Raw genomic sequence first — 20,194 nt, forward strand, 5'->3', positions numbered from 1 at the left:
TTCTTTTTCTCTTCTTTTTGGTCTTGATCTTTCATTTGAAGGAAAATGGGTTTGAAGGTTTTCTTTGTGATTTGCTTTGTCTGCTTGTTGTTTAGTTGTGCGCGTGTTTTTCATTTACGAAAGCTTTTTTTTCTTCTTTAGATTCAAATATTTATTTATTTTAAACCTTAATCTGAAGAATTTTGATTTGATCTGTGCAAAAGGAGTTCCCATGAATTTGGTTTGAATTTAAGAAGAACTAGTCATGATCCTCTTTTCTTTTGTTTCTTCTTTTTTCCATCTAGTCACATTTTTGATTGGTTCGATTGTGTTTTCTCTGGGTAGACATGTTCAAGTGACATTTTGATTTTTTTTGTTAGTCATTTATATCATTTATTATTATATTAGTTGATTTTTAATTTATGATCAGATGAAGAAAGAGTGAAGAAAGAAGTAGAATGATTGGTTTTTGAATTTTGTAAATTATTTAATAGAGTCATCCAATTGCAGACCTTGAAGAAAGTTGAAAAGGTCTTGTTCATTGAAGTTTTAGTTTTTATTAATCACATACTTATTTTTCAGTCATGACCATAATTTCAAGAAGCTCCTCTAGCTAGCTTGACTCATACTTGAATGTTCGATCTCAAAGAGTCGATTGTTGACCGATTGAACTGACTCTGGTACAAATCAGCTCATTACCTCAATAGCCGCAATCCTGATCCCCAGACCGAGACACAATCCCACCATCAACATTCAATGCGTGCAATCTGACGGTTACGAATCGAAAGCCAAATCAACGATCGATCTGGTGAAAACTATCATCACCGGAACACATGCAGGATTCAAAGATCGACATACCAGAAGGAAGGCTGAAGTTTTAGACCGAGTGGGTTTTGCTTAATCATAACTTCTCTTCAGTCTATTTTTCGTGATCTTAAAGGAGTCTTGACTACAGTTTTGTATGCATACATCTTCGACATATCTCCATAAGATTCAATTCGGGAGATGACTCGGTCGTTAAGAGCTATGAAACTCTTCTATCTTAAAAATATAATCCAGGACTGTATCGAATCTTGAAGCTAAACCGAAAAGGGGTTACCTCACTGCACATACATTACGATTGCTAATCTAATTCTGAGACGGCTTCACCGGGTTGGTTATGAAGAACGTAAGTATTCAAAGTGGGCTTTTTTTCTTCTTATTGTCAATTGAAGACTCTTGATTATTTGCTTCGACGAGACTTGGACACCTCGGTGTTGAAAAAAAAAATGTCTCTCTCCTGATCTCCTTGCAACATCGACTCGTTTGAGCTTGTATCATGCCCACGGAGAATTGATGCTGATACCTCAAACGAACAAAATGAAGGAGAAAAACGTATGATGAGAGATTTTGATTTGAACGCCACTGAAGTTGAAGTTCGAAGTGTACATATTTCAAAGCCCAAGCTTTCCTATCACCACAACATCTTCAGCTTCCAAAGATAATGTATCAGATCGGATGATATGTTACTTTGGCTTAGATACTCTGCTCAACAAAGAGAGTTTTTGTTCATACCTGTTCAATCATCATCATTGTGAATAAAATTATTTCGAATTTCTTGTTGTATACTCTTCCTTTCCCCCCCAAAAAAAATGTCAGGAAGCCTACGATATAACGCTTCTCAGCCTTCATTATCATCACATGAGAAACAAGAGATTGGGATCGATCGAATTGGATTGCTTGTAAGTCAGAAAGTCTATTCATTTTTTTGATAAAGCAACGAAATAATATTCTGAACATATGATTTCAATCATCTCACATAGCTTATTGCTGGAGCAGCAACGGTAAGCAATATCTTTGTCATACTGATCTAGACGTACAGATTACTCATTTATTTACTTTCCTAATGATCGCTCTAGGTCTCTCTGTTGGCTACAACAGGCCTTTTGGTTTACGTTATTGTACTAAAGATTTTGGCTGGACGACCTTCAACGCTCGCATGGGCTTCTCTACGTCTTGCATTTATGGGAACAACATTTGGAGTCAGTCTTACTAACTTGAAATTTATGTTTTTATCTTTTGTTTTCAAATCAAAGTTACGAGATCAAGAATACTTACATGAGAATTTGTTTTAAACAGCCTCTGTTTATAAACCTGACTGTTGCCGATTTCATTCAAGCTTTTGGTCTCATGCATAACTGTAAGCGATACCTTGAATAAATCAATTTCAGGTGACCAACTAGTCATAAGAATTAGTTTCGATATTCAACCACTCTTTTATTTTTGCTCTTTGACATCACCTACCTTACAGATTTCGGGTTAGACTTGAGTGCTCAAGGATCTGAACCTCTATGTACATCTCAAGGTTTCATGGTCCAATTAGGTGATGTCGCTTCAGCATTGATGGTATGTTCACCATTCACATCTTAAACAAGTACCTATGATTCATCTCTAAGCTTTCTTGGTGTCTGTTTCAGAGTCTTCTCATCTCTGTTGAGACATTTGTAATCCTTTCAAAATCAGATTCTCCTCGTTCAGGTTCACTCTGGGCCGCTGCTCTCATATGGTTGATGTGTGTATCATTTTCATCTAAAGGATTACTTAATCCTCCCAACTTAGATTACTCAGCTCCTGGTGAGTTCTTTTCTCACTTATCTCTCCAGAAATATAGCGATGAGCATCTTTCTTCAAAATACTTACCCATGCCGTGTTGACGAATCACAGGCACCTGGACTGGTGGGTGGTGTTGGATTGCTTTTGAAGGCCAAGGCGCGCGTGTCATATTCCATCGTAAGCAACCTCCTCAAAAAAATTTGAAGCTTCTAATAAGATTGTAGGGCTAAGAATACTGACTTGTTTTTCCAAACCGTGTTTAGAGATGTGGCTCTGGCTAACGGCCATAGTCTCCACAATACTTTACGTAGTCTTGTATTTTAGAATAAGAGGTCATTATAGAGGCGAAGGACATGTACTTCAAAGATCTTCAATCATCATTCCAACTCAAGATTCAGCTTCTGATTTCAGTCAGAATTCTTCTCGATCAAATTCATCCTCTTTACGTCGAGTTGCCTGGACAATGCTCGTCTACCCTGTGATCTTCTTTGTGTTCTCAATTCCTATCTCATTACTATCAATCATCACTCTAGATGATGCAAAGTATTTACCTTGGAGAAATACTTTACTCACTATCTTCGGGAGTTTGTTTGCATTGCGAGGACTCATCAATGTGCTGGTCTTTGGGGTCAGTCTTAAATCTTACATAAACTAACTCTTTTCAACCTATTTGATAACTAACCCCTCACTACTTTGTTATTTGTCTTAAAGTTCACTCGAAATGTATTCTTACTACGCGCTCCTCCACCATCGAGGAAATATTCAGATCCATTTGTTCCACCATCACCATCAGGAAGCAAACATACTCTTCGACTCTCATTTGAATCTGATCTTGGTCAAGTTCCTATGGGTGCTAGTAGTGGAATTTATGTTACTCAAGTTCAAGTGATTTATCCATCTAGTGAAATCGGTGATCATCAAAGTATAGATGAAGAAGAACATTCAAATGAAAAAGATCAAAAACATCAAGTTTAAGGATCAGATTCAAGATTTATAGAAGAAATGTTGAATATTCTTGAAACCTTTCTCTTCATTTATCTTGAATATATCAAAATTTTCATCAAAATGAATTCTTAAACAAATTTGTCAAGCAAAATCACATTCGTACATAAAATCAATTCGATCTACTAGTCCTACAACCAACCAAAAAGACCATTAGTATTATTTTCATTGTTTAAATTTCGTTTTCTTTTTTTTACATTTTACTTTCAATTAGTTTTTACAATTCTCACTATAACAAAAATGATGTAATCTTTTTTTGTTGTTGTTGTTATTGTTTGATTTCTAAAGCTTTTTTGTTTTCATTTTTCACATAAGTGCTTGTGCATACGTTACTTTTAACCTATTTTTTTTTCTTTGTTTCCTTTTCATTTCAATTGTTGTGTTTTATCACATCTCTACCCCTATCTCTCTCTCTATCTCTCTCTTCCCCTATTGCGTATGTGGATAGAATAGACTTTTTTTCTTCTCCAAAACAGAACCATAACACTTGACCATCACCTTTTTTCTTGAATTGATTGTAACAATAAATACTACATGAACAAAAACCTTTAGTGTTTTTTTTTCTCTTTGGATTTGATTTCTTTACTTTCTCTTATATTAACCAATCTTAATATTTATTATTTGAAAAATTCAATCATTAAACAAATTATATTCTTCTTGGTGGTCAAAGTTCCGAAAAAATGAAAAACACTTGATTTTTTTATGATTTTGTACATGGTAAGAATCTTACTGAGCAATTTAACTTTAAATCCTTATCTCATCACTGCGCACTTGTTTAGCTGGAACTCTGAATTTCAAGTACACAGACTTACTCTTGATTTGAGTTAGGGAACCATGCACGATCATTGATATGTAATTGGAAAGCGAGGCATCTAATGTCTGTTGACTTATTGCCTTCTGTTATTTCCGACTTTTTATTTTCATATCCGCGGTTTTGGTAGAAGAAGCGCGGAAATGGCCGATGAAGTGGCCTGAGGTTGAAGTAGAACTATGTACATCGCTTTCCTGGAGCCAGCTTCAGCGCATGATGCCGACGCTTGAGCCGGCTTGAGCCTCCTTGAGCTTCATTTCTGATTCCAATTGGGATAAACAACCCAAATGGGCAAAAGATCAATTAACCTCGGATATGAAAAAGATAATCAAAGATAACAGCAGGAACATTTGTTTTCAAAACAGCTGTATCAAAAGATTCTTTGAGTAATCGAAGCAGAACGCGAGGATTTTTGATTCAAATCATGAATGAGATCATCTGATCAGCGGTCATGGTTCTCCATCAAAGAATTCAAGATACCTAAGAACTGATTGGTGCCAGAGACATTAGGGACTGGGCAAAGCTCTGCAAAATCGCAATTCAACTGTAGTTGAATGCGAGTTGCAAACAGTTAAGCCACTGTTCAATCAATATAAAATTTCCCTATTTTTTTTTGGTAAGCTTTATGGCACTAAAAAAATAGGGTGGCGCACAGCCATGACCCTCCCTAAGACGAGCTGTCTATTCAAATTTGCCCTTCCCACCTCAGCCAAAAGCCTATGGCAGAACACTTCTGGACAGCCCGATATACCTTTCACAGGTTGTTCTGGCTTTGGTTTTGGTGAAATCATCTGTAGTCCGGGCTCTTGGGCTTGCAGGAGAAATCGTGACACCCAAAGTTTGTATAAACAACTTTGGTCGGCTTCCAAGGGATTCATGCGCTTATTGAGGTGGCTAAATCCTCTGTCCGCCGAAACCTTGCCCAGTCCCTATTACCTTTCATTTCCTTTAAATCTGACTCTGTCATCCGGGGCATGAGTACAAGGTGTAATCATCTCCTGGCTAACATGAAAAGGCGAGTAAAGCGCTTTAATTATAAAAGACTAAACACAATAAAATACATTATCTCAATTATCCTCAAATTCCATTGTTTTTCTCTATTTTAGAGCATCAGGACTGGGCCGTGTAAAAAGAAAATACAGGCCGTTTTACAATCCAGTGAGAATAAAACCAAGGCACCAGGCCTTGCAAACAGCCTGTATGGTTTACACAATGTGTAAATGAAAAGCAAAAGATTCTGTCGAGTACACTCTGATACTCTGTGACAAGTTCCTGAGGTGAGCCTCTAATCACCTCACGTCACTAAACCTGAAGCCTAACCTAAGAGACCAGACAAGACATACACTGCCAGCATTAAAGAGGTTCCCAGATGGGAATATGGGTTGTAGGGATCAGAACGCCATTGTGATATATGTAGTCTCCATATTCCCATCTGGGAACTTAATGCTGGCAGTGATAGAGACACAATCACAAAAGAAGTTGGATAGAAAAGATAAACAGAAAATGAACAAAGTCTGACCTATAAGGTTTCATGACAGATGAAATATAAAGGGAAAAATGAACAACACGTAGTTCAGCGTGTTGAACTAGCGTTGACATTAATAATCAAGCAGCAACAATCACTATTAGCAACTATATATTAAGAGAGAAACAGAGATAAAGAAAACAAAAGAGTATAAAGTGCTTACTCTTTTCCTCAAGTAGAATTTCGGATGAGGAAAAGAGTAAAAGCACATTTCAACACTCTGCACTATATAAGATAAGAAGAAATTGAAATGTAACAATGATTTCACTCAATTAGATTGAGTGATTGTGTTTAAAAGATTAATTACTAAATTACATTGTTGAGTGTTGAGGAGGATATTCAAGGACTGGTGAGACTACTGTCAATATTAAATTAGTGTCGAGGGAGGATATTCAAGGACTAGAGAGACTACTGATAATACCATTGAATGATGTTGTTGAGTATTGAATGAGATACTCAAGAACTGATTTCACATTGTTGATATCTTTCTTGAATGAGTTTCCACGACATCTGAAACCTAGGCTGTAGAGACATGAGTTGTCACTCAACAGTAAAATCATACCTTGAAGGTGTAATAATGGACTGCAGCGTAAACAACCCAAAGGACCAAACGTCTGACCTTAACCCGCCAATATCGGACGTACAAAGTCCTACCATCAATCAAAACCACCTCACTCAACACATCTCGATCACACACAAAGCAACCTCATCTTGATCACATGCAAAGCTACCACATGGTCTTGTCACATATCAGGCCCCCTTGGGCAATGTATTATTTGTACTTTCTAGCTTTTGCAAAGCCTCAGTTTCGCCAAAACTTTACAAAGTTCTGGGAAATTAGGCATACACACTCCCAGCAAAAGGTAATTTTCCCAAGCAAAAAATGATTACATGTAATGCATTTTTAATCAGAAATGATCATTTAATGCTGAATAATGCTGATTTAATGCTGATTTAATGCTGATCAAATGCATTTTCAACCTCTTTTTGCTCTAAATGTATTCATTTTTACTTGGGAAAATTACTTTATGCTGGTAGTGACACATTCTTGTCTGTCAACTCGGTGTCATACAGCAAACAAATCGGGCCCTTTTTTACAAGGCCCGGTGCTGATGCTCTTACTTTTCCTTGAATAATTCTATTCTCTTTCTTTCTACATTCTTTTCTCACAACTATCAAACTATCATAGCAAGAACTTTTATGCAAAGGTATCAAAGCGGATGAATGAAGTTATGATATTGTGACGCAACATAATCCCAGTTTAGACAAAGGGCTGGAGTGATGACCCAACCCATCAGCTCTATAATCTAAAACTAATTTGGACTTAATGTCTGAGAACCGTTGTGGTGAGCAAGATCTCTACTTAAGCAAAAAATTTAAAAATTATTGGAAAATTTGTATTTTTAGTCAAAGGAAAATTTATTGTTGGAGTTATTAGTCATCAAGGGTCTCAAAGTTGATTTTTAATCCTCATTTCATTATCTTTTTAATCATATATTTACATAATCATTTGATAAGAACATATAAGAGAAAAGAAAAATCCGAAAAGATCAAGAAAAATAGTATAAGAGTGAAAATTAAATTAAAAGAATTAGTAAGGAGGAATTGGAAGAAGAAGAAAATTTAGTTTTGATCTTAAAGAATGGAAACTCTTATGAAAAGAATGAAAGAAGAAGGATAACATTAGAAAAGTTGAAGGAAATTTCAAAAATATGGGTATGGAAGATTGGAAAATGGTTTTTAGGTTATTATTATAAGAGTTATTGGTTCAGGAAGGTTTTATTATGAAAGAGAGGTACAGCATTAGTCATCAGCAACTTTAACCACGAGGATTGATAAGGGAGGAGTGAAATTATTCAAGAAAAGGGGGATTTCCAAAAGGGGTACTATGGTATTAATTCCTGTGTAGTGATGTCATTGATGGATTGATTGCACCAAGGGTTTTTCAGAATTATTTTATGGTTGTGTGGTTGATTGGAATGCTGTGGGATGATCTTTTGATAGAAGAAAAATCATTATTAGACGTGAAAATGGTCAAAATTCATCAAAAATGGGGGTTTTTAGTTAATTACATATGTCAAAACTTGTCAAAATTGGGTGTGTGATAGTTCATTCAACACAGAATCATTGGTTTCATAATGTACAACCTTTAAATATTATTAACTGAGGAGTAGTGAAAAAGTTATAAGGCAACAAAGAAAATTTGGTGGTTACATATAACATTTACATGACAAAAGCTTATTTTCTCAATCTTTACAGCTCAATAACTTATTCATCACACATCAGAAATAGGTAATATGGGGGTGATAAATGATCAGTATCACAAGGGCTTTCAAATGCGCTATAGTAATCCAAAATTGAACAACTTTACAAAGAATTTGTATTTCCAAAAATGGATTTCAGCTATGAAAATTAGGAAAAAATCACCTGTATTCATCATAAGAAGATCTGTTCATCATTTATTAACATCAATTGATCAAATTCACGCCTTGAATCATTACAAACAATAATATTTATGACATCATATGGTTACATTGGAGGATTTCTGTTGATTTTTGACGGTCTTTGAAGGTTTTTGGAGGCTGTTGACCATTATTGAGGATTGTTGGAGTGTTATATACTATTGTTAGGGAATTTACGTGCCTTTGTTCCCCTTTTTACTCATCTTATACTTTTGTTAGAGTGTTTTTAATCATCATTAAATTACTTTAGCAGTACTAAGTTCACTAAATTGCCCCTTTATATCAAAGGAGAAGTTTCTTTACATGTGATAAGACTACAAGTATTCTTTGGAATAACAATCTAATTGATTGTTGCTTTGCTAGTAATTAAAATTGTGTTTTGTTGTGCTCAGATTGGAATAACACTATAGCAGTGTTGAGATTTCTTTATTTCTAAAAACTCACGGGAATAATACTTGACTTAAGTATTGAAACAATTTCTCTGGTGCCTTATCCCAAAGAAATCAGCAAAACCCCGTGTTGATTGTTTCAAAGAGGCAGTCTTAGGCAACTTCTACTAGTTAGTTATATTAGTAGATTATCCCTCTTTAAGCTCTGTAAAGCTCTTGTTGAGCTTTAAGTTCTACACCATTAGTCCAATGGTCTGGGATATCCTTATCTGAATGAGGGATTGATCACATTCTTATAACATCACCACCGGGCCGTGTAAATAGGCAAATACAACCTATTTACACAACTTGTGGGAAAATATATGAGCCACTGGACCGTGTAAACCGCCTGTATGGCTTACACTCCATCCAAATTTTGACCGGAAGAGTATAGGAATACACTCCGTCCAAATCTCCAAATAGCCCCAATTTGTATGGACCATCCGACCTTTGATGACCTCTTTTGTACCTTTCATGCTGTCGGTGTCATCTGGGCCCTACCGATTCTTGACACAACCTCTTGCTACGCTCATTTGGTCCAAAATTGGTTTTGACTGTTGTGTGTTTGCACAGCAACAATTTGGTCAATCACTGTAAAAATTTGCTATACACAATGTGACCTGTCAGAACTTCGTTGTACAGAAGGCTTATTTGCCTGGCAGCGGTGGCGATGCTCTTAGAGCATCCCCAACGCGCCGGGGACTGGAAACCTGGTACAGGTGTCACAAATAACACTTGGACACCTGTATTTCAGCTTCAGCTTCAGTTGGCAGGCCTGATATCATTCCACCAGAAGGTCTTGTTAGAACTCCCAAAAGACTGGGACTGGTGTTGTGTGCGAAATTAAAATATTACACTGTACCGTGGGTTTCCAGTGCTGTGATTGCCAATTATGTGGTACACTCCTAAATGGGAAGTTACCGATTGAGTTTGCCACACAAAACGAGGGAATGGTGAAGACTCAGAGATTTGAGGACATTTTGACCGGGCATCAAAGGGGCACAAACCGGACTAGCGGCATTGAAGCGCAATGCTGAGCTTCCAACTGCGAGCCAACAGGATGTGCCTTTTCAGGATGGCAGTGTGATAAATCAATACATTCTGCCACACTTTGTGTTACCGGTGTCAAAGGGAGCATAAGTAGAAGGACACATTGAATTACCTACGTGAAGTGGTTTGCGTTTGGCGTCTTTGTCAACAACAGCAAAAGCGTACCATTGGGGTTGACCTTCTTTTTTTAGCACACTGATAAAGCTTATCTGGTAGTGTATGCCTGATCTATAATTCCGCAACGCCGTGGTCTAGCTTGACACCATTGTTTTGCCAGAGGACTCAGCGCTACGAGACCCTTTTGGTATTTAAACCGGGCGATCTACCCTTGTTCCCCTTTGTCCCATTTGTGCCCCTTGTTGTCTTGTTATTTTGACTTCACCAACTTTTGAACTCTACAAACCAGTGCTTGTGTTGTCTCCAGTTCGCTCTTACCAGTTGCTCCTTCAAGAACTGCTATTTGTCCCTTCTGTTCATCAATTTCACCAAACATTCCCCAGAATCCAACCCAATAAATGCGGCAAAATGGCTAAGGGGATGATACACAGTTATGAAAGACAGTGACTGAGACTACACACACTCATCATAGATCAATGGTGCTACACCCATCAGTCAGTTGCCAAATTACGCGCTGAAGCTGATGACTTCTTAGCTTGTCTCTGGGTATTCAAAGGTATTCACCAGCATCTTTCTTTTCTGTACCCTCCTTTTGACCGCTTAAACCCCTCATTGTTCACATCCATTGGTTTTATCTTTCCATTACATCCATTCGCTGTCACCCTCTTCATCTCCAGGTGTAGCATTCCTACCCTCCAAGTACCTCATCTGCACCATTCTGTTCCTAACTGTCACCTGTTTGAATGGCACAAAGCCGCCTACTTCCTGATCTCATCTCTGTTGTATTTGCGGATCTGGCTCGGAATCTTTGGGTGCTGCCTGTGCTGTGTAATCAACGTTTTGTTTCCCTGCTCTATTCAGTCATTGCGCTGATGCACAGACTAATTGGCTGATCGCGATAGCGCGGATGTGAGGAATGATGAGGATAAGTCTTATCCCCAAGCATCGAGTGAGGCCTCAGGTGTAGCAAGAAAGCCCAAGGGACAGTCCTTTCTGGACTTGTTTCTCCGTTTCCCACTGTTGTCTGTACAAAAACTGCTGGTGGAATAAGTAGGGAGCACCGCGCGAGCTGAATATGAGACTCGGGTTTCTACCCCTGTCTAAGGATAGGACATGATCAGATCAATTGCATGTATTGGCCACGTGATCTGATTGAGGTTGTGGTAATATGTGCTCCAATAGGACACAAAGGAACAAAAGAGGCAAGTTTTGTTGTCTCAACGTGTCCAAATTGTCAGAAATCACGTTTTCCGAGGTTTCCGGCTCAGCTAGAAACAATTAGGGCATCTCCAATGTTGCTGAATCCAAAAACATATACAGGTAAGTTTTTTCCTTGGCTGGGCAGCTGTATTTCTATTCAGTGACAGCACCCTCCAACACGCAACTGAAGTTATTTCTCAATTACCCATAGGGGTAATTTGAGGTTGAACCCACATCCACCATAACCCAAAAGGTCCAAACATCAACAATTCCAATAGCACCACCCTTGCTTGAAACAACCAAATAGGCAATGACACAACATAATAAAATGTAAATAGTGGACACATGCCTAAATATTAGTCATTGTCCGGACAAAAATTTTTGAGAGAGTGCTTTTCAGATTATTCAATTTGCTGACCTGAGAGCATCTCCAACGCAGGTTGGTAAATGTAACATATCGGACACACGCGTAAGCTGTATGTTACGTTTACCAACCTTGGTCACAAAAAGACCATCCAGCACGGTCTGAATAGTTCACAGCTCACCATGTGTGTGAGTTTGAATTTCCAGCAAAACACCTTTCACACGGTTGGTACTCCAAATATGGAGTACCAACTGAACTTTTGCAGCAAGCTGTATTGGCCCAGCATTGGACAGGCATTTGGCACATGTGGTGATAAAGTCACCACATGTGTCCTATCCTCTTGTTGTCCAACCAATTGATGGCTATTTGGTGGCTCGATTGGGTGAGGGTTTGGCAACTTGGGCAGCTCAAAGCGACTCAAAAACAGTACCTCATGTGCACGTTGGATGCAACAAAGCTGAAAATGAAATACAGCTGTCAGAATTTTTCCAGCAATCTTTTTTTGGGTCTGTATTTGGTTTACAGAACAGGCCCGTGTTGGAGATGCTCTGAGCATGGGAGTGTGTCAATACCCAAAAAACAAGTTTGCACCGTGGGCCAGGTGTGAGACCTTGCCCTCGGCGTTGGAGGTCGATTTTCTGAATAACTCAAATACAGCTTACGTTTTTGACATAAACGTAACGGTTAGTCACTCAGATTGGGGCGCGTTGGAGATGCTCTTAGAACAAGCCGTACATATTCCAGCTGGCGGAATAAACAAAGTCACACCAATGGCCAACTGTGTGACTTTTTACTCGCGCTGGAGGCAGTTTTTTGGAAAATCTTTGGAAACGTACTTTTAACATGATGTTTCTGTTGGAAACATTAGGTAAACCCTATGTAAAGTTTACGTTTCCGGCGGCGCATTGGGGATGCTCTAAGACTCTTGGGATAATGATCAATAGTCTGATTGGGGTTAATTTATTAGGTAACAGTTGTCAAGACTGGGTTTCCTTTATTGAATAGCTAGGGATTTATTTGAATAATTGTACTTTTGGGTGTGCTACACCGTGATAGGAATGGGTATATAAACCCCGTATGTTTGCTTGTTTCCGTTGGATTGATATCTTATAATCTATCTAATTTTGTTAAAACCATTAAGAGCATCCCCAACGGTACCTTGTAAACGTAACAAACGTAATATGTATTTTACATTTACAAGGTGTGGTCAAAAAACAACCATCCACCGGTAGCCAGTTTTCTCACAACTGGCCACGTGTGTGAAATTTGTTTAGAGGGATAACAGGTCTCACATCTCAAGACTTCTATGCCTTGAGGGTCATTGGCAAATATCCAGGACACAGTATTTGTGTCATATTGGACACAATAATACCATGTGTGTCCATATCACCAAGCGATCATAGCTTGTGGATCCAAAAACAACAAGGATCATTTGGCTCAGCGTGTGCATTTATAGCGTTTTTGGCAGGGGTACGACATTCAAATGCCTTGCTGCATGTGCGCATTGGCGGTGACCCAATTGTTCAGGGTGAATACAGCAAACTGTACATTATGAGATGACACTGTATGCCTTTTTGCAATTCAGGACCGTTGGAGATGCTCTAACACTCAATCTACTCGCGTCCCATTCAACTATTCCTATTGTCCTTTAAACCTATCCTTTAAACTCCTTCAGGTTAGTGACTGCTACGCGTGATTGTGAATCTCGGTTTTATTCCAAATTGTGATTAAAGAAACAAATTCTATAAATATAATTATATAGATTGACTACTCACAATAAGCGTGCTTATTGACAGACTCCTTTTAAACAACAATCACCCAGTACACCATTATGAAATTATTTGTTGCTATCTACGCAATCTCCATTGCTTTAGGTAAGATACCATTTTCTACCCTCAGCGGGTCTGGATTGCAAGCCTTTACAAGACCCTTAAACTTATCACATTTTTATATTTTGTCTAGTTGGTGCAAGAAGTGTTTTTTCCCAACATGAACAAGATGCCAAACTTTCTCAAATCAGAAGCCGCTCTTTGGAAAGCAGGGTAAAAATCCATTCCAATTTCGTTGCATTTCAACTTTCCTGACCCTTGTTTATCTTTCACTGTTTGGATTTTGCAGGATGGCCTTTTCTCCTTCCTTCCGGTTGGCTCTCTCGTACCTACTGCTCTCAATCTTGCCCCCGTCAACTCACTCACCGGAAATACGGGTGATCTCACCGGTGCAGGCGATACAGGAAGCAAACATAGTGCTGGCCTATTGAAAGTCAGACGTGCTGCATAATGGAAGACAGTAACCTATATTTTACGAGAGTTGTGCAGCAGTTTTGAGAATAAATGTTGCCTGCCTGGTTTTATTTTTTTTATTTTTTTTAAGGTTACACTAAAACTTACTCACCTAGATTCTATATAAGAGCTGTAGCCAACTTATTCCCACCTGTGGCACACAGACCTGTTGGATGTTATCCCTGGAAAAAAAAACCAGTCTGTCTGGATAAGATCCGGAAATTCCGCAACAGACCAGTCAGACTAGCAGACTGGTTTATTCCAAGGGAAAAAATTCAAAGTCCAAGCCATTTTTTCGATTTTGGGGACATTTTTCTTAAGATTTAGGCCAATATATACATATTCTGGCATAACATATGTTTTGCCAACCTTTAAAATTTGACGCTTTGCCAAAGACCAGTCTGCAGACTGGTCTGACAATCAGACTAGTCTACAGACCAGTTCGCAGACTGGTCTGACTAATCCAGACCAGTCTGCAGACTGGTTTGGAACAGTCAGACTGGTCCGACCAATCCAGACCAGTCTATGGTTTTCATCGTCATGCAGACTAGTCTTTGGTGAAGACTGGTCTGTACACAGCTCAACAGACTAATCTGGGGAGGCAGACCAGTCTTTACACAAGACTGGTGTGTACTATGTGCACTGAGTCTTCAAGCAAATCACAGACTAGTCCCCACATGGTTTAACCAGACTAGTCTTATCCTAATTGCCAAAGACTGATCTGACCAGTTCAACGAAACATGCTCATTTGATGACTCTTACAAATCTCAGATTTTACTAATGCATTTCTATGACCAAGTGTAATTGTGACCATCATCGTCATCTTCATCCTCCCAAAATGCATCTAGACGTTCCACATCTCCTAAGTCACCAAAACGATCTTCTTCGTCAGACATATGTACAAGCTGATGCTCCATCACATCCAATTCATCCAGTTCCTCTGATGCAATGATACCATACAAGTTCAACGAATTAACATCCCACACCTTCTTACTTCTTTCGATAAGTCGCCTCCAGGATAACGTGAGGGCGTCATCGTACTGAATTGGGGTTTTTGAGTACTTTTGAGTGGTTGAAATCAGCTGTGGTATGTGCGAATCCCATAGCATCCATCTCTTACAGTATTTCAGTGCCAGCGAGTTGTGAAGTACTTTCAAAGCGTTCTGACTTTCATCCCACAAACCTCGATTCACCAATCTCCCAGCCTGGACCAGCTCGATCGGGCGTGTTCCATCTGGAAATCCAGGTACCCAGGCTGCACACCATCAAACCCAAATTGTACCAGTGAGCGCCAGAACCGGAACGTGATGCAGATCATCTACATACGTACGTTTATCGCAAGAGGCTGAAAAAACTTTGAGCCTCTCCTCGGTTGACAAGGCAAAAAGAACCATTTGTCGCACTTCTTGAGCAATTCGGCGAAGTTCCTCCTTGCAACCCCGTACATTTAGGAATGCCTCGATTCCTCTTTGAGTATTCAAATCCACTGCCCATTTCTCATTTGGATGAGTGAGATGTCCTATATTCCAGAAATCATGCTCGATGTTGTATGATTTCACTTCTTCAAATGACAGGAGCGGTATCCGACAGTTCCTCGCGCGACCTCGATTGTAATTTTGGACAGCAGTGTTGTATGTAGTCCAGCGAGATTGAAACTTCTTTTGCTTATCCGTCATCAGCTTCTTCAGGTGAGGCTGTTCCTTGGCCCCTGTAATTCACGCCGAGCATGTGAGTGATTGTTCGAGGTCTCAAGAAGATACATATGCTGGAAAGCTCACCATGTCCCGGCTTATCCCAAGCTTTCTGCAGCTCTATTATACCCACTCTTGCCTCATAAAGACGCTCCTTTGCTACTCGTAGCTTGATTAGCAATCGCGCCTTGGGATCTATGAACGTTGAACACATGTATTAGAAATCAAGATTTCTCATTGTAGAAAAGCTCACCTTTAGAGTCGGGCAGATCCTTAAACATATTACTGCCAAGATCTTGAACCACAGCCTCGACGGCTTCTTCCATAACTACAATCGATGCTGGCAGTGTAGCTAGTTCAGACACTTCGGCTTTGGTCCTATTAGATGGCCTTCGAGTACTTAGTGATCTTAGGTGCGACCTTAACGTGGTTTTCAACCGGGTTAGTGAGCATTGGATCGAAAAAAACGATGTAGGGCACTCACTGGGCCTCTTTGATATTCTCCTCTAAGTCAATTAACCTAGCCACCAAGGCTTCTAATGATTTTGTACGACCATCAGCAAATAATTCCGATTGAGCAATCTTTTGACGTGACCACTGCTCGGCGAAATATTGTTCAGTGAGTCCATTGGGAGCAGTTTTGGTAGGTGCCTGTAAAGTGACCAGTTGCTCCGTACTCTTCTCCAAACTTTCCTCAAACTCTTTAAGTTTTCGAGTCGCTGATTGGGCTAAGACACGCGAAGGTGAGTAACAATAGTTCACCTTGTCTGTAAAGTAGGGTGTTGAGGTTGGGGCACATACCTGCGTTGATTTGAAGTTGGTCGTTTTGATGATTTGATTTCATGTCCAGTAGATCCGCGCGGTGCTGTTTTGTTGCACATCGCGTGCATGATATCAGCATACACAATGGCACCCAGTTCCTTTCATTACCTTCCCCGTCCGACTTGCCCCAGCCCTTGTTCAGTCGGGGGTTGTAATCCAGTTGACAGCCACGGTTATGTGCATATGAATGAAAAGCTCCAGTGCCAATCTTCAACTGATGATTGGCTCGTTCCTCTACGAACAAATCATGCTGAAAGATAAGAATGTTAACGCCTTGAACAACATTGATAACAAGAATGAACTGGATCATACCTTCTTGATACCCTTCTCAAAGTTACAACCAATATCATACAAGAGTCCAACCTTTTTCTTCTTACCTGGCTCTTTGATCCGATCGAACAGTTCAGACAGCATTGCCTGAGCAAAACACGATCTGAAAAGCATGATGTTTAGATCATTAATACACAACAAGCACCTGTACATATCACCAATTGTATAATGACCATAAACCTACTTTTCGCCGCTCTGGATTATGTTGATGTACATAAGGGCATGGTCATGGCGGCAGACCATGCCCATCAAACCTGTCTTGTCACACCCTTTCCAGGTTGAGGCTTGACGCCGGTCATTTGCTGCAGTGTGAGCCAGCGTACAACGGTCCTAGATAGAAAGACATTATTATTGTGATTAGATTTCTTTCAATTGTGTGAAATGAAATAAAACTGAAGATCATCGACTTGTCTCACCAATGGAAAGTTCTGGCGTCCATTGCGTAGCATGTTGCTTTCCCACCTTTTAACAATCGCAGGATCCAGGAAAAGGGATGGTGTTCGGAACGAGATTTCTTCGTATTCTTTGCTGGCCGTCAGGTGACGACGATGCTGGAAGTTCCCGTCTACACTTACAATGTAGTCGGGTTCAAAATCGTTTGTTGATTCATTAGGAGAAGGCGGGAGTTCAACATCGTTGTTTTCGAGAGGAGGCTCATCAAGCGGGTCACTTTCAGTTGGCGGTGCAGGTCCATAACACCTCGGACAGTTCCAAGCAAGCTTATCTAATGCTGATAAATCAAGAGCTTTCGCAGTGAGTTCGTCGTAAAGTCGGAGCATGTGGCGATATGCATCAAGAGCCGCTGTAAAGGTTCTTCGCCACAATTGAACCTGTAATATTCATCAAGGATTGCTAAATGAGGGCGACTTCATTGACTACCTATAGACGTACCCTTTTTGTTCCTTTGACCAAAATCAATGGACAATGTCCGTCAAGAAACATATCCAGTGCTAAACAAAAAGGCTGTACTCGGAGGCAGCAAAACTTCCATAGCGATTGATACAACCAAAGTAGTCGGATAGAAAATGCGGTTGAAGGTTGAGTTGGTGAGCTGCCAATATATCCAAGTCGAATCAACCGCACCTGATCAGGGAGGCAGCGGCAAAATTTGATCTTCAACTTTCCTCGTGCTGAAGATAAAGTATATTCACGGCCTATGTTATGTCACATCACAAAGGTAAGATATGGAAGCTCAAACTCACAGAGAATGTCAACAACATCTAACTCACAAACGCTTGTGCGGTGGGAAGGACATGAGCAAGGTGTGTTCCAATCTTGATTCCATTTGCCTTGATCACCCCAGTCCGAAGTATTCCCCAAACACACAAGGTAAGCAGTAAACATTGGTTTGAGCTGCTCCATCCACCTTTCATGCTCTTTTACGCGTCTGGATTTGTAAAATGTGCCTCGGGTGAATTCGGTGAAGTTCCTGGGTGGATGCTGATTGTCTGGTTCTGGATCAGGCTGTTGATGCCTCATAACCGCTTCAAATTGATCTTGTGTCAGAAATTCTGAAGCGATATGCTGAGGTGACAAATAATTTGATGGTGGGACCCTGCTGTCTGATGCTGGTACTAATGGAATGACCCGTGGTAACACCCACTGTTCATTGATTTCATTCATCTCAGCTTGTTCGCTTGCGGTTGAGCTGATCTCCACGCGAGCCTTCTTTCGATCTCGACGATTGAACAGGCAGGACACGCTCTCTCCTCGAGGCATTTCAGGATAATGAGATGATAAGTTAGATGATGGATGGATGGATGGATGGTGTAGGTAGAAAGTTGAAAATAGGCTTGGGAAATAGGCTTAACAGTCAACGGCACAATATCTTGCCAGAATTCAAATTAAGTCAAAGCCATAACAAATTAGTATTCTGTCTGAGAGAGGCTATCGGCTATCATCAAGGGATTGAAAGAGTTTTGATGGAATTGATTGACATGAGGTAGAACACCCCAATCGAGTCAAGGTCAGACAAGAATTATGTAATATGTATGGGATAGTCTAAATCACGTCCACTTGACTATCTTTTAGGTACTGATTTCAGCCCAGCTCAAAGGGGAATGTAACCCCTGGGCCTTATGGTTGCCCTGGCCTCCTTTCCTTCCACCCAATCTAGTGATGGACATGAGAAGCTGTCTTATTACAACATGTATAGGACCTTATTCCCCGATTACAGATGTTAAGACTTTTCTGGGTTCTCCATACACATACCCATGCTATACTAGAAGGTGCACTATTAAAGGTCCTTTTTGGTAATAACTTTAAACAAAGAAGTCTAATGATTTCATGCAAGGTTGCAACATATAATCAGGGGATTAGGATTATCACACCACATTGAGCACTAGTTTGTCTTACCCATTTTTGGGGCCCCAACAATGACTTGTAGGGTGTTGCTTTTATCTTGTTACGCATACTTGTGGAAAACCAAATTTTTGAATCATAACTTCAGATGATGGTGTCTAACAGTGGAATACAAGGTTTCAAAGTATTCCAAGAGGGTAATTACACCTGATTTGGCATGATTTTTTCTGACTCATTTGGTGAACCACACAAATTTCTTGATGTGTGTTGCCTTTCTCTTGTTAATATATACCCCAGGAAAATTCAGTTTTTGGGTGATATCTTTTGGCAAACAGGCGCAGCAGTTGAATGAATATTTGAAATAGATTCACAGAAGGCTATTAGAACTGATTGAGCATTGGTTTTGTTTACCCATCTGGTGAGCCACAAAAGATACTTACAATATGTTCCTTTTGCATGTTAAATGGCGACAATTCAGGGTATCCTGACTCAAAAAAAATCAACTTTTTTTTGTTGGCCCAATCAAAGGGTAATGTTATACAATCATGTAGCAAGTTCCAATTTCTGCTCAAAATCAAATTTTTAAAAAAAATATTTGGAGGCCGTACCTTCAGAAACAGGGATAAAATTGGCCAAAACAGCCTTAAGTGCAAGAAGAATTGCCTTCACATGGGACAGCACATGAACAGTTTAGAGCACCATAATATAACTCAAAGATGCAGCTTTAACTTTTGGGTTATCTCAAAAACTTGCAAAGTTTCATTGGGAGCATGTCTTTCCGTAAAAAGGTGCTACTGCTTTCAGGAAGGGCTCAGTTGCCCCTCAAGTGACAGAAGGATTGATGTCACATGGGACAGCACATGAACAGTTTAGAGCCCCATAATATAATTCAAAGATGCAGCTTTCACTTTTGGGTTATCTCAAAAACTTGCAAAGTTTCATTGGGAGCATGTCTTTCCGTAAAAAGGTGCTACTGCTTTACGGATGGGCTCAGTTGCCCCTCAAGTGACAGAAGGATTGATGTCACATGGGACAGCACATAAAATACAATACATGTAGCTTCTGCGCAGGATTATTTCAAGCAATTGTGCTTGTTCAAATATACTACTCATGTTTGTTCAAGTTTAGTACTCTTCCTTCCTCTTTCTTGGTTTCCTGCCATCAGGTACAATATTAAGTCTTACAGCCATCTTAAATGTTACAGAAATCCACTTCCTTTCACTACACATGGGACACTC

General features: G+C 39.7%; 3 protein-coding genes across 3 annotated transcripts; 2 read left to right on the plus strand and 1 right to left on the minus strand.

Moving 5' to 3' along the window:
- Window positions 1-1,610: 1,610 nt before the first annotated feature.
- On the plus strand, window positions 1,611-3,546 carry MELLADRAFT_108084 (uncharacterized protein; the record flags this gene model as incomplete). Its single annotated transcript, XM_007411782.1, has 9 exons — window positions 1,611-1,700; window positions 1,782-1,802; window positions 1,878-2,000; window positions 2,098-2,158; window positions 2,270-2,364; window positions 2,436-2,592; window positions 2,683-2,748; window positions 2,835-3,199; window positions 3,283-3,546. The coding sequence occupies 9 exons, from the start codon at window positions 1,611-1,613 to the stop codon at window positions 3,544-3,546; spliced, it is 1,242 nt and encodes a 413-aa protein (XP_007411844.1).
- A 9,815-nt stretch (window positions 3,547-13,361) lies between these two features.
- MELLADRAFT_52935 (uncharacterized protein) lies at window positions 13,362-13,810 on the plus strand (the record flags this gene model as incomplete). The annotated part of the gene is made up of 3 exons (XM_007411783.1): window positions 13,362-13,404; window positions 13,493-13,572; window positions 13,649-13,810. 3 exons carry the CDS (start codon window positions 13,362-13,364, stop codon window positions 13,808-13,810), a joined length of 285 nt encoding a protein of 94 aa, XP_007411845.1.
- A 1,667-nt stretch (window positions 13,811-15,477) lies between these two features.
- MELLADRAFT_88493 (uncharacterized protein) lies at window positions 15,478-16,347 on the minus strand (the record flags this gene model as incomplete). The annotated part of the gene is made up of 5 exons (XM_007411905.1): window positions 15,478-15,512; window positions 15,591-15,698; window positions 15,757-15,902; window positions 15,988-16,231; window positions 16,305-16,347. The coding sequence occupies 5 exons, from the start codon at window positions 16,345-16,347 to the stop codon at window positions 15,478-15,480; spliced, it is 576 nt and encodes a 191-aa protein (XP_007411967.1).
- Between the last annotated feature and the right edge of the window lie 3,847 nt (window positions 16,348-20,194).

The sequence above is a fragment of the Melampsora larici-populina genome, assembly GCF_000204055.1.
Source record: "Melampsora larici-populina 98AG31 unplaced genomic scaffold MELLAscaffold_27, whole genome shotgun sequence".
Lineage (NCBI taxonomy): Eukaryota > Fungi > Basidiomycota > Pucciniomycetes > Pucciniales > Melampsoraceae > Melampsora > Melampsora laricis-populina.